The sequence below is a fragment of the Pinus tabuliformis genome, chromosome 6 (genome assembly GCF_031772625.1).
Source record: "Pinus tabuliformis cultivar Carrire ecotype Pingquan chromosome 6, CPIR1, whole genome shotgun sequence".
NCBI lineage: Eukaryota > Viridiplantae > Streptophyta > Pinopsida > Pinales > Pinaceae > Pinus > Pinus tabuliformis.
Window position 1 is genome coordinate 614,562,289 of NC_142292.1, and position 23,941 is coordinate 614,586,229.

A 23,941-nucleotide genomic window follows, 5' to 3' on the forward strand; every position below is an offset into this window, starting at 1 on the left:
TGAGACAGTGTGATAAATAAGTTATTCAATGTATCTGTCTTCTTTAAAGATATTCTTGCCTGCACTAAACTGTTATTCCTATACTACAACAACATTCTTGTACCAAAACGTTGTGCCTGCATTGGAAGGAGGTTTAGATATCGAAAAGATGTTCTATTCTTGTACTGAAGTTATGACCTTTGTGCAGGAGTTCTAAGTCTCTGGGCTAGAACACTCTGATCCTGTACTGGATCTGAGGTTCCTACACCAGATAATCAATATTTATGCACTCGGTTTCTAGATTATTTTTCAAAAAATAAAAAACGCATTAAAATAGAGTGCAAAGCAAACAAAATTTTGAAAGAAAATTCTCTCACGCAGAAAAATGCTTCAACCAAACCAAACCTATATTCTGGATAGGAAATGATTTTCAAGAGTTAAAATAATTATTTCTTTAAAACAAAAAAACTCTTCTATACACTTACGAAAATCATCTGGTTGTGTGGATCAGGCTTTTCCTGAGATAGTTGTGCATGTAATTTAGATCTGCCTTTTATGTTTTAACTCAGAGGGTTCATTCAATAATTAATCATGAAATTCAATCCTTTCTTCGAAAGTGTTCAGTGCAAGCACATATCTGTGATTATTATAGCGTTTATTCCGTATTCATCACAACACAATTAAATCTTAAGTGAAACCTCATATATTAATAATGCCCTTAGTTTTAGAAACAAACATCAATCTTGCATGAAGGAATAAAATAACTCTTGCAAAAAGAAAGGAATAAAAGACTTGCGAAACTGAACCAATGAAATCAACTTGCAGAATCAGAAATGCACTAGTACAGGCAGCGTGCTTGGACAAACAACGTGCTTGTACCGATTTTGCAGAAATGAAATCAATAATTAAAATAAAAGCTTATGTAAATTGAAATCAAATACTTCTAAGCCTACACACCATGAATTTGTAACACAATAACTATAAATGAAATCAAACCCTGTAACTTGTGAGAAAGATCAAAGTAAATAACGAATTCACGCGTGCACTTCAAAATAAATCAACACACCTTTAACAAAAGGAAGAACGAGCTGGGTTGGTCGAGCCCTGGCCAACCAACTCATTTCCTTGTTAAGAAATCGAGAAACACAGTTGGTCAAATATTCATCACAACGCAGAATGAAACTACATACTGGCGCATTCCTTTATATTAGTTTCAAAAATAAAAAATACATCTTGGATCTGCAATCCAACCCATAGAGGTGATACTCCAAAATAACTACAATCTCTTAACAAAATTTCACCATGGCATTGCTCTCTAATTCCTATCTGAATTTTACAATATATACAAGCCTTCAGGCCTACGGCCGTAACAAAATCACAATAGTAGCTTAACTAAGCCTTTCAGCTGTTTTAAAAAATGCTAATCTAAGGTATTTGGCTGAGGTTGTGATCTTCATTCGTTGATTTCTCTCCCGCTCCGAGCCCAACTCGAGGTCAACTGATCCTTTACCAAAAATACGCATTGGTTGGTGAGTTGTCACGGGAGTGCAAGAATCCGCCAGCTGGTGCAGGAATCCTACCTACACTCGACCATACTATCACAATGATTAATACATTTTCTTATCAAATACTTTAGGAAAGACAAATATTAGTTGTAAGGATAATTAAAGGTATAAAATCCATAAATAAATAATTAAGTCCATGACAAACCTTTAAATATGAAAATACAAAGAGGGTGCAGGAATGTGCATGATTTTAGATAAAAGTACAGGAATGAATAGGTTCTTAGGTTAAAACAGAGGTTTAGGTTACATGTCTAGAGTAGGATAGAGGTTAAAAAATAGGACAATTTAGCCTACCAACAATATATACAAAAGAAACAACTAGTTTAATTATATTATCAAAACTAGATTTTGGGTGAGGTTCCTTACAAAGTTTAGATTGTTTTTCATAGTCACTGTATACGTCATTACAAAATGCAAACATCCTGTTTTTCAATTCTTTCTACCAATAATGTGGTACCTATACCATTTATCGACTTGAAAAAAGACGCCTAGTATCAATTTATATTTACATAACATAGCAAAAAATAATTTTTGACAAACTAACATTGGATGGTCCCTTTGTGTGGGCTTCAACTGACTGTGCATATGCTTGGCCTTCCTTCTAATGTTCCTAGTCGAGCTTAATCCACTTTCTCTTAGGTTGCTCAGTCAACTTTGTATTTGTATCCTTGTTCTGGAAGTCATTATCAAATTTCTCCTCCAACTCATTCAACGTTATCTCCATTGCAACCATTTATGTCTTGCTTTCTAGATCCATATTTTCAACTTTTCCTTCACACAAAATTAGCTTTGTTTCCAAAAATTGCTTCTTGGTTCACATCCTTTGCTATTCCAATGCAATCCTCCTTCACACCGTCTACATCAACCCTTCAATGGATGTAGATAATTGATCTCTTGTGCAGAAGACTATGAGCATCATCTTCATTTCTAACCATTGCTAAACCTATATATGACAGAGCTCTTAGAAAGACTCGAAATTGACTCTGCCCCCTACTAATCTATCTCCTCTGTGAATTATCCTGACCCCTTAGCAGAGTAATTGCATCGAATATATTATTCCCACCACCCCTAAAGTGTCATTCTAGAGCAATTGAATGTGGATCTACCATGATCGTGCGAACCTCCCTATGAGAAATCTGAATTGAATACCAATGGAAGAATGAAGTGAAGAGGCCAAGGAGAATTAAGACCCTTTGTATATGAAAAGACCATCAATTCATCAACCACCACCATAATTTGGTTGTTGGAGTGAGAGCCTGCCTCCACCTATTTATGCTATGTACAACTTGGGTACTCTAGGTGTTGCAACCCATGTTGCATGCATACTCTGCCTATATTCTATACCTATGATGCCCATAATTGAACCATCTTCCAAATCTCAAGGTCTCTAGGGGAATAACTATTCTCGGCACCTAAGTACACTGCAATTGAAACAACTTGGTTTTTGAGGGAGATTTTTCATTGGAGATGGCCGAAAAATTCAAATATATAAATTGGGTTTTGATTCATAGTGTTCATGGGATTGGTTGATAAAATGATGAATTTGGTTCTATTTCCATAGTCCCCTAAGCCAATGTTGTTCCTTTATTAGCCATTTCATTTGCCTTAGAACTAAATTTTCTATACACGTGATAGAATTCAATGTGTTCAAATTGATCCGTTAGAAAAATAATCCAATGAAGAAATTAAGGGGGGAAGGAATTAAAATTTTCCTTAACTTTTCAAACTTATCGTATCATGAGCATTAAATCACCAAAAACCAAAATCTTTGAAATTTTACTTGTGATTTCCCATTTTAGATCTTGCCACAATGCTAAAGATTCAGTGTGGTTATTAGACAAAATGCCCAATCCCTGGAAAAATTTAAACTCCTTTTGTTCATTGGGATGATAGATAACCCCTCAAGAGTCTACCACTCCTACTTTCATTTCTACTATATTCAAAAGTCAAAAAAAAAAAGAAAAAACCAAACCTAAAATTATATTTAATTCTCAAATTTAGAATGTCGCTATCATAATCTAAATGTTTTTAGAATTAGCTTTTTCTTTTTTGGTGATGCAAAATAACAAACCTATATTTTTTTTGCCTAAATCCATTAAGAAATTTGCAAATAGCTAATTTTAACATTGCATACTCTTATTTATTATGAGTATTCAAGAGTCTTGGATCCATTTTTGGGTTTAAAATAACAATTTCATCAATTTGAAATTAAAAGTTTAGTAAATATTATTTAGGGTTGACTTAGTAAATTTTCTATCAATAACTTGATGTAATTTAATATCAACCATAATTTACATTATTAGTTGAAAAAAATTAATAAAATATTAAATTTTTTATTTGAATTTCTAAATTTCAATCAATAATATAATCTCAAATTTTAGGCTTCTGTGATTCAAGATTAAAGCATAACTCTTCTGGATAAATAACATCAAAAATTTATGATCTAAGTGTTTTGAACCCCCCACTGAGGAGTTATGGGATGGGTGACCTCCTGGGAAGTCCTGGTTACCGGGTGCAAGCCCCGGAAGTGATAATTGATGCTATGTGATTCATTTCACTAGTTTCAATCCCACTTCTTCACCCCTGTGAGCATCACCCGATGCAATGAGTGCTAAGTGAACTATTCAAAAATCATGAGAAATTAGTCAGTTACGACTACCTCTCATGGAAATGGTCATACGTGAATGACTTACTTAACGCAGTTGAATCCCAAAATGATATCTAATATAATGCACTGCGTAAACCCCCATACTTAAATTCAAAAAGAGTCAAGGGATCTCTACTTGAATGGTTCATGAGGCACAATACTTGCTAAGGTTTTGCAAATGGGGTAGCAAGCTAAGTGGGCTTGATTGTGGGGAAAACTCCACAGTTAAGCGCGCTTGAGCCAGAGGAGTTCTGGGATGGGTGACCTCCTGGGAAGTCCTGGTTACCGGGTGCAAGCCCCGGAAGTGATGATTGATGCTATGTGATTCATTTCACTAGTTTCAATCCCACTTCTTCACCCCTGTGAGCATCACCCGATGCAATGAGTGCTAAGTGAACTATTCAAAAATCATGAGAAATTAGTCAGTTACGACTACCTCTCATGGAAATGGTCATACGTGAATGACTTACTTAACGCAGTTGAATCCCAAAATGATATCTAATATAATGCACTGCGTAAACCCCCATACTTAAATTCAAAAAGAGTCAAGGGATCTCTACTTGAATGGTTCATGAGGCACAATACTTGCTAAGGTTTTGCAAATGGGGTAGCAAGCTAAGTGGGCTTGATTGTGGGGAAAACTCCACAGTTAAGCGCGCTTGAGCCAGAGGAGTTCTGGGATGGGTGACCTCCTGGGAAGTACTGGTTATCGGGTGCAAGCCCCGGAAGTGATGATTGATGCTATGTGATTCATTTCACTAGTTTCAATCCCACTTCTTCACCCCTGTGAGCATCACCCGATGCAATGAGTGCTAAGTGAACTATTAAAAAATCATGAGAAATTAGTCAGTTACGACTACCTCTCATGGAAATGGTCATACGTGAATGACTTACTTAACGCAGTTGAATCCCAAAATGATATCTAATATAATGCACTACGTAAACCCCCATACTTATATTGCATAATTGTAATAGAGATGCAATGAACATATTGCATAATTATAGTAGAGACGCAATGGTGAAATCCAAATGATCGTGAGGATAAAAATCATTCAAAAAGGAAATATCAAGTCAAAGTTACTATTATTATTAATTTTACAATGTCTTGGCTTATCGACCATAGGAACTATCAAAATAACTAAATAGAATTAAACTACCATAATAAGTTGAGACAAACTATAACAATAATCATACAAATGTATAACATCATTGAAAATCTAGGAGCATGTGGACACATCCACGTCAATGGGCACTAGATCAGCTGGACTATCTAGAGGAGCAGGGTCTTTGCCACACAAAATGACCACTTCTATCCTTTCTAGGCATTTTTCCATGGCCTTTAATTCTAGTTGAAGGTCATCCATCATCATTAAGATTTCATCTTTGATGTCTTTTTTGTCAAGAAGTACCCTAGATGAAAGTCCCTCTCAGTGACTATATCCTCAACTTCCCAAAGTTCTTGTTGGAATTTTGAGGGGGTTTTCATACAAAAAAAGTGAGCCAAGGATTGAGCTCAAGCTCTAGCCCTTGAGCTCCTATAGGAGGCATAATCACTACCACCTCTATGAGGGTAAGCACATTGTTGGGCCATAGAGACAATCTAATAGAAATAGAAGAGATTCCATGTAGTATGGGGATAGTTGTGAGACCATTGACCTATAATTAATGACCCCCAAAAAATTAACCACAAACAACCAAACACATTTCTTGCAAAGCAAGGATCTTCACTGCACCCTCTTCGCCTATTCCTCATGAGTTTGGGAGACTGGGGGAGGACCTAAGAATCAACACCAACCAAGGAGAGTGTTGCCACCTTAAGGTTGAAAAGCTAACAAAACTACCCTCACTAGCCACCAACTTCCAAATGAAGTGGTAAAGATCACTTGTCTGAAGAGACTACTAGTCACTGAGTATAACAAAGGAGACCACTGACAACCCCATAGAATATAAAAAAGCACCTTCCACCAAAAGAAACAAAAGTATCCCTGCTAAAAGTATTATTTACAGTGAGATAGTCATTAAAACAATGAGCCCTACCCTTCTTGACATTGACCACCACACAAGGTAAAGTCAATAATGTTTGAAAATAACCAATAGACAGAAACCTTACCACCCAAAATATTTTGATAAACTGAGGGCTGAGGGAAAGCTAGGAGAGAGAGAGTATAAACTTGGGCTAGAGGGCCCTGGTACTACACTCAACCTACTTTTCAACAAAGCTTGGCACTTCTAGAGAGCCCATGAGCATAAGCAAAACCCAACCACCAAAAAAACAACAAGGAAAACTAGGTAAATCACCGAATGCAACATTAACATATAGAAGTTGCTAATATGAATGATCATTGCAATCATGAAACTGCACTAAAAACCTTTGGGAAGCTTCCCAAATCCCCTCACAATCCTCTCAAATTATTTGTTGCACGCGAGAGGTGCTCAGTTCAAGTTAAGGGTCATTACAATGTTTTGATGTTTGTACCATGCTACATAGTTTGAATCACTTATTTCATAGATTGGTGGCCACATCACTCTTGGCTATTGCTTGAGGTGACAGTGGTTATGTCACCCTTACCCTCACTTTCCTCCCTGATCACCGCATCCAGGAAGATGAAGCCTCTAAGTCCTTGATTAGTAGATCTTTGCAATGCTCCATTAAACATTAAATTTCATTTTAGAGTAAATACAAAACTTTTTAAGGGCATAAGATGCTTTGAAGACTATCTCTTTGTGCTTTCCAATAATTCACAACATCATCTTCATAAATTAACAACAACAAACCACAACCTACTATACTTATTCCTACTCCCTTGTTCTTTCTAATCCAATCTTCTAAGTGATGTATGAATATGACACAATAATGGAGAGAGGGGATAGCCTTCTTTGACCCCAATATTGGTCTTGAATTTGACATTCCTTCTTCCAATTATGCAATAACTTTTTTGTATAAACACAACGTAGCTTCTCTCCACTCAACTAAACTTCATACTTTCTCCATTCTTTCCCAAAATTTCATTCAAGGCACTATATTGAAGGCTTCAACAAAATTGACAAAACAACGACATATATTACTACTTTTCCCTCGTGATTTCTTGGGAACATCTCTAAGGGTACCATGTCTCCATTCTTTCCCAAAATAGGCTTCAACAAAATTGACAAAACAACGATATATATTACTACTTTTCCCACATGCTTTCTTGGGAACATCTCTAAGGGTACCATGTCTCCATTATTTCCCAAACTTTCATTTAAAGCACTAGATTGAAGGCTTCAACAAAATTGGAAAAACAACGAGAAAACCAATCATCATGTCTGTATTGAGGAGGCTAGTGTTATTGCTAGAGTTTCGCAATTCCATCACCGGAAATTTAGGGAAGCCCTTCAGATTGAAAAAAGGCTGAGCAATCTCAATAGAGAGGATGACTGGAAGACCAGTAGTTGCTGGTCCCAGCCCTCTCTTCCTAGTCGTCTTCTTCCCTTCTTCCCCCCCAGGTTATAGCTTGTTCTTGTTTTCTTTTTTAGCAAATTTCCCCTTGTTTTCCCGTATCCTATGGCCTTGGTTCTTTGAGGAGTGGTTGATATAGTTTGAGGTATTTTAATAGCATTTAGCTTATGCTATTAGTTATATACTAATAATTTTAACTTAAATTAATAAAAAAAAATCTTGAAATCAATCTATAATAATATGCTAATTTAACACTTAAATAAACAATTAATTAAATTTAAAATATTTAAAATATTCTTTCTAACCCTCAAATCACTCTAATATTTATATATTTATATTTAGTTAATAACTTTTATAACTAACTATTAATTTAAAATTAATTTATTTTAATATATATTTTTAATTAAAAGTTTATAAAATAGTTAAAAACTTCTATATTCATATGGCCCTTTAACTTTTAATTTAATAAGAATATAACTAACTATCAATTTAATAATCAAATTAAATTAACTTATTTAATTTAATTCAATTAATTAATAAAAGAAAAATAATCTTGAAAACAATCTATGATAATATGCTAATTTAACACTTAAATAAACAATTAATTAAATTTAAATTATTTAAAATATTCTTTCTAACCCTTAAATCACTCTAATATTTATATATTTATATTTAGTTAGTAACTTTTGATGATGATGATGATGGTTAACGTCCCATGAGACCAAACATTGGTCTATCAGACCTAAAAACAAATTATTTAATTTGATTTAAGATTTTATTCCTATGCTCAAAAAGCTTGGAGAGAAGCCTTCTGAGCTCACTATAATTTTGACATTGTAAAAGGTTAGGAAGGTCAGTATTGTAACAAAGATTGTGAAACTGAGATCTAATGTGGTTGTACGCGGGGCACTCTAAGAGGAAGTGGTTTTCATTCTCGATGTTCCTATTCTCACATATATGGCAGATCCTTTCCATCCATGGCGTTTTAGGAACTGCCCAACACCCTGTTTCACTATGGAGCTCATGAGAATTCGTTCTAATCTTTGCTATATTAATTTTCTTCTTTGAGCTAGTTAAAATAGAGAGATACTTTTGATCTTCTAGGGTGGGGTTGATGACCTTCTTATAATAACTTAATTTTCTTTTAGCCGCTAAATCTTTCTCACACCACATTTTTTCTTTGAACTTAGAAATAACAATATCTTTAATGTTATTTATGTCTTGCAATGCATCATTCTCGTTGATCTCCCAATAGTTTAACCAGGCCATTGTGTCTTTATGCCACCCCCGATTGAGCCTTAGGTGGTTTTGGCTGGAATTTAAAGCTAGCTTAGGAAGTCTATGATCATCTATGTTATTGAGTTTGTGCTTGTACAGCAAAAACCTAATCATAGCTAGGCTCTCAATAGGGGAAAGACCTGCTTCTATAGGGAGAATAGGATAGGGTGTATTACTTTTAATTTTCAGGTTATAAGTTATAAAACGCTTCTGGATTTGCTCAATCTTTCTCCATGATTCTCTGGAGATGTTGCAACCCCAAACCTCACACCATATAAGATAACAGAAGTGACTAAAGTTTCAAAGAGGAAACTTCTTTTTATCCCACATTACGAGGTTTGTTGTGTTACAATTATTTTCAAGACCAAAATAAGCTTTCCACCCCCAAGACCAAAATAAGCTTTATTACTAACTAGTAATTTAAAATTAATTTATTTTAATAAATATGTATAGTTAAAAGTTTATAAAATAGTTAAAACTTCTATATTCATATGTCCCTTTAATGTTTAATTTAATAAGAATATAACTAACTATCAATTTAATAATCAAATTGAATTAACTTATTTAATTAAATAAAGGTTATGCCCTAGTCCAGTCCAACTAACCGTTTCCCGGTCAAATTTAGCCATACCGTTTCCCGGTCAAATTTAGCCATTAGTCAATATAGTCGTTACCTAGTCAAGAATTATAGCCATTGGATGTTCTGCTCTGACTATTTAACATGCAAAGCTAGATCTGATTCTTCAATTTGTCCTGATGATGAACCACACTAGTTGGTTCGAAACTTGTCGATAAATGAAATATCATTACCTGGTCAAGAATTATAGCCGTTGGATGTTCTGTTTTGACTATTTAACATGCAAAGCGAGATCTTATTCTTCAATTTGTCCTGATGATGAACCACACGGGTTGGTTCGAAAATTGTCGACAAATGAAATATCATGTGATTTATGCTGAAAAATCTCTAAAAACGATATATATTACTACTTTTCCCATGCTTTCTTGGCAACATCTCTAAGGCTACCATCTCTAAGGCCACCATGCGGACAACACTTAAGGCTTAGGCTGGACAACACTTAAGGCTTAGGCTGAAAACTAGGATGAAAAGGAACCTTGACATAAATATCTTTTACAATTTTACTAATTTCCCTTTTGAGAAAAGTCTCAAAAAGTAAATAGTGATCGTGATGATTTTGTAATTTCTCATCTTTCTTTGCAATACCTTGACATAAATATCTTTTGCAATTTTACTTTACTAATTTCCCTTTTGAGAAAAGTCTCAAAAAGTAAATATTGATCCTGATGATTTTGTAATTTCTCACCTTTCTTTGCAATTTTACTAATTTCCCTTTTGAGAATGGTGCCAAATAACTTGGAAAAGTAAATATTAATCCTGATGATTTTATAACTTCTTACGTTTCTTATATGGTAACCTTTAACCACTTTGAAAAAAACCAATATCATATAGCTTGATTAATTATATCCATAAAAAAATTATAAAAAATAAATAAATCTCTTTCCACGCATAAACATAATAAGCTTAATAATTAAAAACATGCACTAAATTATGATTATTAATTTTATAAAAAATATAAACTAATTATAATTATAACTTAAATTAATTTATATTAAATATGAAAATATTATTTTTTTTAAATTTAAAATACACTTACATAATACATATTATATTTTGGATTTTGTTCATAAAATTTAAAATTAGTATAAAGAAATATTAGTTACTAAATAATTTTAAAATATAAATAAAATAAATTTATTTATTTTTTAATATATTATTATAACATATATTTATAATAATTAACCGTAAATATATTTATATTTTAAATATAAGCTTGAAGTATTATTGAAATAATATATCATTTCATTAAAATTAATAACATTTAGTTTTATATACAAAATTCAATTAAATATTATTTAAAAATATTATAATTTTTAATAATATTATTTAAACTATTGAATTGGATTAATTTTTCTTTCAAAATAAAATAAATTCATTAATTAATTAAAAAATTATCAAATTATTAATTAGGCCGATAGGCCTTTCTTTGAAAGAGACTTTCGTCGTCCTTTTGTTTCTGACGTTGACCCGTGGCGTCCACATTTTATATCGTCTCCCTCACTAAAACTGCTTTCTCGATTTTTGTTCCGGTTAAATATCTCAGACCCAAAACTACTTTCCCGATTTCTGCTCCTACACCACGACCTGCTTTCCGCTTTCTGGTCTTCCACGAACTGAACTGAACCTGAGCGAAATGAGCCTCCAAAAAGTTCTAGAATCGAACTCATTCTCTATAAATATTTACTTTGCAGAGGCATCCAGATAACAACAACATTTCCAGGATTTTGTTTGATTTAAATTCTGCTCAATCCCTTAATCGCGAGAAAGTCATGGCAAATCTATTTTTTAGCGAGTTCTGGGATCGATTCCCGTAGAGAAGGCCACAGTGTAGTCCTTACATTGCTCATCCCTACGCTGCATCCAATGTGACTCCAACAAAACACGAATATGATTTCTGGGGCGCTTCGAAGGTTAAGCCCAAGACATTCACAGTTCCAGTCCATGGTCCTTTCGATCATCCCTCGCCAAGTCCGAGTTCGGTGACCATTGGAAATGGTCATTTAGAACCTAATCCCAAGAAGGTTATTTTGATACCCGTCAATTCTGAGACTCTCGTATCGTCTTCAGGGATTAAGAAGGTTTTGGTTCCTCTATTGGATGAGACTTCTGTAGCCAACAAAATTCAATCGGATTTCAGAGGGTTTTTCACCAGGAAGGGTGCACCTTTAAAGAATTTAAGGGTTATACGAGATGTGAAGTCAAAGGCCGAAGATATATGATGGCATTTTGTTGATCATGAAGTGGTGAGTCGATCCTTCAGAATGAGAAGGAACGCTTGAATATCACCGAGGGCATAATGTCACTGTTGCTTAAACTTGACGCAATTCAAGTATGTATTTGAATGTCCTATGTTGGATTAAAACTCAGTTTGAATTGTAGGTCCAAACTCTGTTTTAACTTTCTAGAATATATTTTGAACTGCGACCTGAATTCCGGGCCTGTTCTAAAATACTTTTTGATTTTTTGGTCTAGCCCAACATGTTATAAAAAAAATTGACCAGCGAAAAATTCGTTTAAATAATAGGCAGAAAAATTGGCTTAAAGCCCTTTTCTAACTTTTGGTTTCGATCAAAACCCTATTTGATTTTATGTTTGGCTGGAAACCCAGTGTGAATTTATGTTTGGGTCAAAACCCTTTTTGAATTATGGATCAAAACCTTCTTTAAATTTTCGTATAAACCCCTATTTTAGTTTCTATATCAGTTCTTTATAGCTTATACTCTTTCAATATCTTGAATGCTAGAGTTCAGCAACATTGAGTGATCTTAACATCTTTTTCACTGTCTGGTCACATTTTTAATGTTTTAGATTGTGGCAGAAAATTGTATATTATGCATTTTGATTTGCAGGGCATGAATTCATTTGTGAGAGAATCAAGGAAAGCGGTAATTTGTGAGCTTGTTAATCTGCAAGAAATGGTAGATGTCATATTAGCTAGAAAATCGATAAGAGGGGGGAGGTTCGACAGGTGCAGAATCTGTGGTGGAGGATATGCATGGTGATGGGTTTGATTTAAATTCTGCTCAATCCCTTAATCGCGAATGGCAAATCTATTTTTCAGCAAGTTCTGGGATCGATTCCCGCAGAGAAGGCCGCAGTGTAGTCCTTGCGTGCATTGTTTATTTTCTTATGCTTTGGTTTCATGAAATTGTTTATTTTTTCCAGTGGATTGGAATGGGAAATAAATAATTACTGGAGTATTTCAAAGGATATAAAGCCATGAAGGCAAGACATGCATATGGCCCAAAGGGACATCGTGGAATGAGTGTTCTTATATTTGAGGAATCTGCAATGGGATACTTGGAGGCAGAGCGGTTACAAAAACAGTTTTTAAAGGAAGGGAGAGGAAAAGATGACTGGGAGCGACGTCGTGTATTGTTTTATCCAGGTGGAAAACGTGTACTATATGGTTACTTCGCAACAAAAGAAGAGATGGAGATTTTCAACAGACATTCAAAAGGTTTGTATTACTTACTTCTTTGAAGTCTATATGACATGTATCACAAAGGGGTGGATTGCAGAAATTTTGTTTCTAATTTAAAGTGTGCAACAAATTTCTGGGTGTCTCCTAACATAGTTACAGCTCATTAAGCATAGACACATTATTTATTAGGAAAGTCTGATTACGCACAGGAGGATTCTTTGATTGATTGTGTAATGTCTAAGACGCATTAGGTGGGAGATGCTTTTTGGTTCATGTACTCTGATGCTAGTGAGTAATTTTTATTCTTTATTGGAGCTATTATAAAAGTGCAAGAGTATTTTGCAGGAAAAGCAAGGTTGAAGTATGAGATGAGATCATATCATAAAATGGTTGTGGAACCCATGAAGAAAATGGATGAGGACAATCAGAAATTGTCTTGGTTTAAGACTAAAGTTGCTAAACAACAGGAGCACAGTAAAAATTTAGAAGAGACAGCTAGTATAGTCTCATCAAAATTGCGTATGAAAGATGAAGAAATTAAGATTATTAGACAGAGGGCTACAGAGCAGCATGAGGAATGTAAGAAAGAAGTATGATTAATTTATGGTTGAGACTAGAGCACATGGAAGTTGAAACACAACAACCTATAGTAGTTCAGTTAGTATCTTGGACTTGCACCTTGTGTATAATTTTATGTGAGGCTTAAACTGTTGTTGTCCTTTGGACATGTAGTTTTAATGTTAAAACCCAATATGTTTAACTATATATGTCTTGTTTAGAATTGATATTCTTTTGTTTTTTTTGAGGTTCCCACGAGTGCTATGCTAATTGAAAACTGCGAGCAGGTGGATTATTTGGAGCAATGTTATAGAGAACAAACTGATCAGCTGAATGCTGATATTACAAAAAGAGAATCAGATATGGAAGAGATGGAAGAGGAGTTCAAGAAAGCAGACTTAGATTGTTGTCACCAACTTGAAGTTAACTCTGCAAAGCTCCCAAAAGGTGCACAAGTTGTGAATGATGAACAACAGGAACAACAGATCAAGTAAATTTCCTTTCTATTCTGGACCTTTCTTTGATTTTCATCTATTTACTCTTTCTACGAAATAACTTATTATATGTCATCTGTGCACAGTGCTTTTTTCCCCTTCAGTTCCTAAAGTTTAGAGCAACCAACATGTTTGTTTTGGCCTGTATCTTATTTTAATAATACCTTGCTTTGTTCAAGGTGCTAGCAGGGTAGAATACACTTATTCTTAGTGGTCAGTGTTGTAACAGGCTTGCAAAATGTTTTGTCGAACTACTTAGATCTTGAAGAGTGAACTAGTCAAGCGTTAAAATTAAAAATGTTGTGCGATCAAACAATTCTTTTTGGCTTTGGTATGAATCATTTACTCTTGGGGAAAGAATTGCTTGGACTTCCTTGTCCTTTGTATATGCCTGCGAAATAGAAGCCATTTTTCCTTCAGTACTCTTGCCTTGAGATTTCACCAATAATCAACCACATAGTACCATACTAGCTGCATACTCAGCTCCAACCAGCTACATACTTGGTCCAAACCACTTTCATACACAACCAAACAAGGCTAAGCATAATCAACATCCTTGCTGGAAATATATGTCACGAGTTTGGTTTAAAGTTAATATAGGCAACATTCATGCTGGAAGCATCGACTTTGAACTTGGTCCAACAAAGGAAGCACAAGTGATCCTTCTGTACAAATCCATCAATTAGTTGATGTAGGCCTCTCATCTGAAACTGACATGTATACATTATAATGCAAGTCAAAATGGAGGAAAGGGAAACATCAAGATTTAGATGAAATTGATCGGCTGGTTACTACACTAATAATGAAAATTTCCTTGGAAATCAATTGCTGGCCTTTCGTATGTAGACGCATGCCTTTTAGCGTAGTTTCCATACACACCCATGGAGATGAATGCTTGGAAAGTGTGAATATTTTCACCCAATATATACATATTTTATATGGTCTTGATTTGAACATTGGATACCTAAAAGTACCTCCCTTTAGGCAAGAAATGTCCTCGCAGCCTTGCATCCCTAGTATATTGGACACTCATGGGAAATGTGCCCTATGCAAGACATGCCCATGCAGGTTTGGCACTCGGATAATGCAAGCCTCGACATGTTTAAGACTTGGGGCACCAATAAATGTTAAAGAAAAATCTCAGAACATTAAAAAATGTGACCTTGTTCTGATGTGCTTGTTTTAGGGGTCTATGTGTCCCATGTTGGACACTCATAATCTCGTGTCCCTGACTTTCCTCCTATTGGCAATCAAATACAATAGGAGTTTGAGAGGCCAATTTTTTGAAGTTCAATTTTAACTGCTAACTGCTATGATGTGAAGCGGAACCAACAATCAAATACAAGAGTTTTAAGGGCCATTTTTTTTAAGTTTAATTTTATCTGTATGATGTGATGCGGAACCAACAATCAAATACAAGAGTTTGAGAGTACAGTTTTTTGAAGTTTAATCTTAACCTCTATGATGTGATGGGAGACCAACAAACCCAATACTTCATTCTTTAAAGCAACTTTAGCCTGTTAAATTGACTCATCTTTGGTATCTTAAGTTCCCCATTTTTATTGAATCTTATAGCACCCGAAGGTGAAAAATAGAACAAGGTGATGGATAGTATCAGAATGTGAAAATTAAATTGAAAGCAAACACTCTTTAAGCGGGGAAACTATTTTGGTTTTGGAAACAAAACTTTTCAAAATTTTAGGAAATAAGAAAACAATATTTCTAATATTTTTTAAAATATTTAAAAGTTTGAAATGCTAAAATATTTCATAAATATTTAGAGTTCAATAAGTTTTGGAATCATTTGCTTGGGTCCTGTACCATCGTAATTACTTGACAACCGACTAGAAGATTGCAAGGTAAAGATAATATGTTAGATTTTTTCAATGATACTTTATAATTGCCCATACATTTGTTAGATCCATTAAAATCGAAGTATTCATAGCTATGCTTTGGCCACATGTCTCTCTCCTATTGTCATCATTTGTTACATTCTTATACTAACTTTTTTTGTTTTCTTAGAAGGCAAAGGCCAGGAAATTTTTTTAAGATATCATTGAAAATATTTTTGCCTATTGAGGGGCTCAAGAATCTTTGCACTTTTTAAGATATGGTTATGGATTTTTGCACTTCTTATGATATGGTTATTTGTAGGCATCACTTTTAAGTTACCAGATATATGTCTTCTCTGTTTTTAATGGTGTCAAGCGTTGCTTGTGATCTTGCTGTCTTGCAGAATTGATGAAGAGATTGCAAGAAGAAAAATGATAGTTGAAGGCAGCTTCAAAGATTCTGAAGAATATGAACGTGAGAGGCAAGAACTTGTTAAAATGCATGACAACAAGAGGAGAGAGATCAAGCTAAAACAGTTACAGGAAGAAGTAGCCTTAGAGAAGGAATTGGAGCGTGAGAGAGTTGAACAACTGGACAAGCATCTAAAGAGAAGGCAAGAAGTACAGAATGTTGCTGTTTAATTGTAGGGGTCGGAGAATTTCTATGCAATTAAATAAGCATGCTTTGTATTATAACCGTTTTCGAATTTTATGCACCCCTTGAAAAGCTACCCATGAAGAGCAAGGAAACTTTTGTAGCCATCCTGTTGTTTGTATGTTGTGATCACTAGAAATTGGAGAACTGAATCATACGGATTGTAGAATCTATTTTGCCTTTTGATGAGAATGTTGAATCATTTTCCCTGGATACAAATATCCCTTTTAAATATACACCAAAAAAGGAAAAAAGAGAAGATTTATAAAGAGTTTATGTTTCATTATCCAATATGATCCTTCTGTAAATGTGTTTTCCTTGGTTCTTGGTCGGAAAGTTAGAAGGGTATAGAAGAATTGACTTCAAAGTTCAACTTGGATCTGTTGGATAGATGATTTTAAAGCATGTGGGCTTAGAAGGGTTTTTTTAATTTTCCTTTGAAGTTGTTTATAATTCTAATGATGATAGGCGTTGTTCACGACTTCAGGCCTTAAACGTCTCTGATAAATTTTAGTATTTCTGCATGGGAAAAGGTGCAATAGATTTTGTCCTTTCTAAATAGACGCAGTGCATAAAAGGCAGCTTTATGTTTTTTGTCAGGACACCAGTGTTGAACTTTTGCTTAAATTGAGAAAGAGGATCTCCTTTTTAACTTGTCATGATATGTTTGTCAGGACACCCATGTTGAACTTTTGCTTATAGAGTATGGAATTGTGTAGTTATTTACTTGTTATGACCCTCGACTATGTGTGCCCTAACGCGTGTTTGTGGGCACTGAACCAAGGCCCTGCTTGTGTATAATGGATAACTTAATCATTTGTAATTTGATTAAGTATTTATTTTAGGTTAAGTCCAAGACATTCACAGTTCCACTCGATGGTCTTTTCGATCATCCCTCGCCAAGTCCGAGTTCGGTGACCAATGGGAATGGCCATTCAGAACCTAATCCCAAGAATTGTAGGTCCAAACTCTGTTTTAACTTTGTAGAATACCTTTTGAACTGCGACCCGAATTCCGGGCCTGTTCTAAAATACTCTTTGATTTTTTGGTCCGGCCCAACATGTTATAAAAAAAATTGACCAGCTAAAAATTCATTTAAATAGTAGGTAGAAAAATTGGCTTAAAGCCCTTTTCTAACTTTTGGTTTCGATCAAAACCCTATTTGATTTTATGTTTGGCTGAAAATCACTCGAGTACTGCAAATTATTGTAGATTGTTGTTTAAAAATTGCACTTTGTTTTGTTATATTACCTGTAGGGCTCATCCATTTCGTTGCCTCCCATCTTAACAATGAATTACCTGTAGAGTTCATCCAGTTCCTGTCTCGAGTATGGGAACACCTCATCACACTTTATTTTCACATTAAAAGGAAAAAAATATTGCAAATATAAAAGAACCATTCAAAATGCATCAACCTCTTGCAGATTAAGTTTAGCAGACATAGAAGTTAATCGAGACCTTACAATACTACGTTTTAACGTTCTTTCACATTAGTTTCTTTGTTAAGAAGACCATCCTTCCTATGGTCATTAACTTATAGGTCATTATGAACAAAGTATCAGTTACATCTACTAGTAGTGGAAGGGGTCCTTTTAACAGATAAATTAAAGTGGAAAAAGGTCCTTTAAGAATAATAATATTTTTACATTTATTAATTATTTTTATGTCTTTTTAGTGATGTTGTAATGTAATATTTATTATTTTGGTTATGTCAAATTATATAAAAATAAAATAAAGTTAAATAATAACATAAATGTAATGTAAATACAAATTATTCATGGCATTGAGAATCCATAATATTCATGTGGAATGAAGCTTATTTAAAGGGAGAAATTAAACCAGCTTAGATCCATCATAACTTTGAATCTACCAAACCAAGAAGGATCAAATCTCTTGATATGCAAACCTCTTTTAAAGTGAAAGAAAATTTAATCTCTTGGTAAATTCCCAATTAAGACGGGTCGAGGGTGGTTTAAAATTTACATAACTTATACATATAGATATAAATGATAAAAATACTTTGTAATGTAATTATCAAATATATCATCTTTTACAATATTTATATAAAATTTAAAATTTCCAATACATATGGGATATGGCATACATATCTACAAATGTGTTCCTCATACTTTACAATATCTATGTAGAATTTAAATTTGCCAATACATATGGCATATGGCATACATATCTACAAATGTGTTCCTCGTACCATTTTTTCAATTTTCATAACATTTTTCAAATTTAAAAAACTTATCGGCCTCTTTGTGCACCTTTTGGGGCAATTGCTAATTAATTAACAACTCAATATTTATCCAATTATTATAATTATTAAATTTTGTTGTGTGTATTAAAATTTTAAGCTTATATCCCTGCAAATTATATATTATTATTATAGATATTGTTATTTTTATTTTAGCACAATAAAAAAGCTTGAACATTGAACATGAAAATTAAATAATTCCTATGCTAAAATGGTTAGCGGACACGTTTTACTAAGGTACAAGGTGGTTTAGTGAATCATGTAATTTAAAAGGCGGATGAATTTTATCACGTGACAACTTGTTAGAGTTATCACGTGACAACTTGTTACAGCAGGACCATCCCAGAACGAACTTAGACCTCAAATTAGGGGTTTAGGACTTGATTATGGGCAAAATGTTAAAATACGGGCTTGGGAAAGAGCGAAAATAATTGCATATATTAAAATTAAAATTATAAAAGTCGGTTCAAACCTATTTTAATATAAGGGATTTTTCTTAGTAGGGATATATTTTGGAAGTATTATTTTCTAGGTAGTATAAGGTTGATTTATATCCAACTTAACCTTATATCTTAAAGCGATAATAAAAGCATTAAACCTCTTCATTTAAAAGACCCCACCCAATCCCAACTCCAAGTCAACTCTAAGTTAAAATGAGTTTATTACTATTTTTTAATTATAATAGTGTTTTTTTTTCTTAAGACCCCGACTTCAAGTTAAATGAGTTTATTACTATTTATTTATTTAATTATAGTAGTTTATTTAAAATGAGTTTATTACTATTTATTTAATTATAATAGTTTTTTTCGTAAGACCTTAAATCTCTGTCTCTTAAAAGACCCTAAGTTAAAATTATTTTATTCTAAATTATTTAGATTTATTCAACTTAAATTTTTGTTTTAAAAGGCCCCAAATTAAAATTAATCTATTATGATTCTTAAATCTCTGTCTCTTAAAAGACCCCAAGTTAAAATTATTTTATTCTAAATTATTTAGATTTAATTTAAATCTTTGTTTTAAAAGTCTCCAAGTTAAAATTAATCTATTATTAATCTACTATGATTTATTTAACTTATTGAGCTATCCCGCGCAGACAATCATAATAGTCTTAAAACCATAATTAATAGATTTATTTAAAATTAATTTATTATAATTTATTTAACTTATTGAACTGTCCCACGTAGATAATTATAATAGTCTTAAAACCATAATTAATAAATTTATTTAACTTATTTAAAATTATTTTATTCTAAATTATTTAGATTTAACTTAAATCTTTATTTTAAAAGACCCCAAATTAAAATTAATCTATTATGATTTATTTTACTTATTGAGCTATCCCACGCACACAATTATAATAGTCTTAAAACCATAATTAATAGATTTATTTAACTTATTGAGCTATCCCCCCAAACAATTATAATAGTCTTAAAACCTTAATGTCTAGGGATAATAAAAAGTGTTAAAGCCTTCAATCTTTGTCTCTTAAAAGACCCCAGTTAAAATTATTTTATTGTAAATTATTTAGATTTATTCAACTTACTATAGTTTATTTAGTTAAAAATATTTATTCAACTTAACTTTCTATTTTAAAAATCCCACATTAAAATTAATCTAAAAAATTTATTCAACTTAAATTTCTGTTTTAAAAGTGCCGAATTAAAATTAATCTAACAAATTTATTCAACTTAAATTTCTATTTTAAAAGTCACAGGATTAAAATTAATCTATTATGATTTATTAGACTTATTAGTTTATTCTATTTATTAGAGTTTAGTATGGTTTATTTAATTATTATAATTTATTAATTAGTTTATTAAATTATTCAGTTTATTTATATTCTATTACATTTTCTTTAAAATATTTCTAGTTTTTTTCAGGACGAAAAAGCATGATATTGTATTATATGAGGAATATAAAGAGACATATTTATACATTCGATTTCTGTGGATGACCCATAGCTCTGGATCATAGTAATAAAAAAAAAAAAAACATGGAACATATTCCAAAAAAAACACCTGCCAGGAGAATGACAGATAAAAGACAAGTATCCAGCTACACAATTATCATAGATCATAGGGTTCACAGATCATAGACAAATACATCCAGCTACAAGATTTTCTTTGATCGAAATAGTTGACATAGGTGGAGACTTCCGCGGAGATCAGGACAGAAGCAGCATCATATAAAACAAAATGCGAAGAGAAAAAACCTGAGAGACTGCTTGCATAAACTTAGAAATCAGGAAGAGAAAATTCCTGGATAGAAATTTTTTTCCCTTCAGATGATACCTGCAAAAACCACGAACCCAGAGCTGAATGAAGACCTATTTTTGAGAGCGAATCTGCCTGCTGATTTTGAGCCCTGCTGATATAATGAATAGATCCACCTTCCAAACATCCCCAGAAAAAACTGATCTTGTCCATCCATCCTACAAGGTGTGGCATGAGAATATAATTTTTTCTTGAGACGAAATCCACCATTACTTTTGAATCTCCAAAAACTGAGACATCCTGAATATTTAGAAAGAGGCAAAATTTTAGAAGGCCAGCGAGGGCCATCGCCTCTGCTTTACTGTTGGTGCCTTTCCCCCCGTTCCAGTGGATGTAGAATTGATTGTTTTCATTTACCATAATAATAACTCCACAGCCACAGGAACCTCTCTGTTCAGCTCCATCGAAGTACGCCCTTGGATAAATTGTGTGTTCCTTTGAGAGTTTACTACAGGCACCCTTTTTTTGCTTGAGGGTCTTTTGCGGGAGTGCTTCAAATTGAGAAACAATATTCAAAAAGATTTCCAAGAAATGGGATTTGCTGTTATTGAAAATAGAGTTGTTTCTCCATTTCCAAATACTCCACAGAGTGATAATAAAAATTGTTCTCCATGATTCCTTTTTCTCACTGCACCAGAGAAACGCTTCAATGATTGAAGCGTGGAAATTGTGCTGAATTCCATAATAGCTTTCCAAAGCATGCCATAATTGCTGAGTTCTTTTGCATTCTAAAAATAAATGATCGTTGTTTTCCTCCTCTGACCTGCATATAGGACATAAACCGGGACCGTGCCATCCCCTCTTCTTTAAGTTTTCCCAAGATAAATTCTTGTTGTGGAATGATAGCCAAGAGAAGAAAATCATTTTGGACGAGCAACCCGCCTTCCAAAAAATTCGAGGGAAAATAGGATTAAGAGAGGCCTGCTTTAGACCAATTAAATTCTAGTATACATCTTTGACACGGACAATATTCATCCCTTTCGAATTTTTCCAGGTGAGACAATCTGATTCCACTAAGCGAAAAATGCCACAGTTTCTTAAGCATGTCCTGATGCTTTCCCATTGAAGGGCGATCGCATCTGGCATTTCCAGAATTCCTGCATCTTTCAAAAGTGAATAGATCCCTGCCAGCCCGCAATCAAATTGTCCCAAAAGAAAAGACCCCTTCTATGAAAGAAATTTAATAAAGATTCAGGCACATAGATCTCCTCAGCGCCGCACAGGAACTGGTCTTTCCCGATAAGGATCTTATTGCCAGTTTGGAAACACAAAATTAAGTTCTTCAAAAAATAATTTTCTATCTTACGAAAGCTGAGCCAAATTGAAGAACCATATGAGGCGCCGATCCTTCCCTCCCTGAACCAAAATGTTAAGTCCTTCCTGCCCAAATATTTCTTCTGAATAATGGAACTCCATGATCCTTCTCCATGAATCGCTCTCCACAAAGACTTGCATAAAAGAGCCTTCCCGAAAGTGCGCATATCGAGCAAACCCCATCCTCCCATACTCTTTGGCAACGAGATACTGGATAATTTTGAGAGATGATATTTCCTTCTTTCCACATGGCCACCCCAGATAAAATTCATTGTTAGTTTGTTCATGTTTTGAATTATACTCACAGGAAAAAAATATAAATGTGCCCAGTAAACCGCGAGCTGATTTAATACTAATTGCGCCAACGTCACTCTTCCTGCCAGAGAAAGGCATCTATATTCCCAAACTGAAATCTTCCTGTAGTATCTGTCTGAAAACCAATTCCAATCTATCTTTGAGTATCCATTTGCTTTTATCTGAAAACCCAAATATTTAATACCATGACTGATGGATTGCGCCTTAATTCCAAAAAGGTCAGCTAACCATTCAACATCAACCAGATTGATATCATTGTGGTAAATTGTTGACTTCGCATTGATTATTTGCAGTCCTGTAGCCTTTTGGAAATTTTTTAGGATTTCATAAAAGCATATCCAGGTGAATCTGCAAATCATTCCGAATAAAATAATATCATCAACAAATAAGTTGTGTGATATTGAAATATTTCTGCAAATTTTTAGAGGACGGCACTTGTTTTCCTTTACAGACTTGTTGATGTGAAGGCTAAGCGAGTTCATAGCCAGGATAAACAAAAGCAGCGCTAGGGGACATCCTTGGCGAAGACCCCTGGCCGCGCGGAAGAAAGGAGATGGGATCCCATTTATGAGGATCGCATAATCCACCTTTTCAACGTAGGCCATGATCCAGTTGATCATGCTGGCTCTTAAACCGATCTTTGCGAGCAGACACTTGGTGAAGCCCCAATCAAGGTAGTTGTATGTCTTACAGAGATCGATCTTGACAATGACCGCATCACTTTTTTTTAGAATGTATGGCAAACAGACCTTCCTGTGTGCTTGCAACTGCATCTAGAATGTTTCTTCCCTTTAGAAAGGCGTGTTGGTCCTTTGATAGGAATTTTGAAAAAGTTCCTTTGATTCTTTCAGCTATGATCTTCAATATAATTTTGAAGGAGATGTTACAAAGTGAAATCGGTTTGAAGTCCTTGAAGGATTCTGCATCTCCCTTTTTAGGAATGAGTGCTATATTAGTGGAAGAGGTTTTTTGATTGATACTACCTGACATCCTGGATCCTTCCACCATCCTTAGCAGATCTGATTTTATAAGATCAAAAAAGTGAATGAAAAATTCTATCATCCAGCTGTCTAGACCCGGGCACTTGTCCCTTTTGAAAGATTTCATTGTTCTTAACAGCTCCTCCTCAGATACTGGCTGGAAGATTTGATCATTTAGTTCATCATCAAACATCCGAGGAAACACTTCAATGCCCCACAATATATCCTGAAACTTGCATTCTTCAGACCTCTTGTACTGATTTTCAAAAAATTCCACCGCCCCATTTGTAA

At 33.9% G+C, this 23,941-nt stretch overlaps 1 protein-coding gene across 1 annotated transcript; it reads left to right on the forward strand.

Moving 5' to 3' along the window:
• The first annotated feature begins 12,764 nt into the window (after nucleotides 1-12,764).
• Nucleotides 12,765-16,499, forward strand: LOC149260086 (protein SUPPRESSOR OF GENE SILENCING 3 homolog). The gene is made up of 4 exons (XM_089456549.1): nucleotides 12,765-13,005; nucleotides 13,315-13,559; nucleotides 13,776-14,017; nucleotides 16,258-16,499. The coding sequence occupies exons 1-4, from the start codon at nucleotides 12,765-12,767 to the stop codon at nucleotides 16,493-16,495; spliced, it is 966 nt and encodes a 321-aa protein (XP_089312675.1). The 3' UTR covers nucleotides 16,496-16,499.
• The last annotated feature ends 7,442 nt before the right edge of the window (nucleotides 16,500-23,941 follow it).

Bases quoted from the DNA above. Each gene is read 5' to 3' on its own strand.
- LOC149260086 (XM_089456549.1), top strand. From the start codon at position 12,765: ATGAAGGCAAGACATGCATATGGCCCAAAGGGACATCGTGGAATGAGT. The intron at 13,006-13,314 runs GTTTGTATTACT...AGTATTTTGCAG, and splicing joins TTTCAACAGACATTCAAAAG to GAAAAGCAAGGTTGAAGTAT. The intron at 14,018-16,257 runs GTAAATTTCCTT...GCTGTCTTGCAG, and splicing joins CAACAGGAACAACAGATCAA to AATTGATGAAGAGATTGCAA.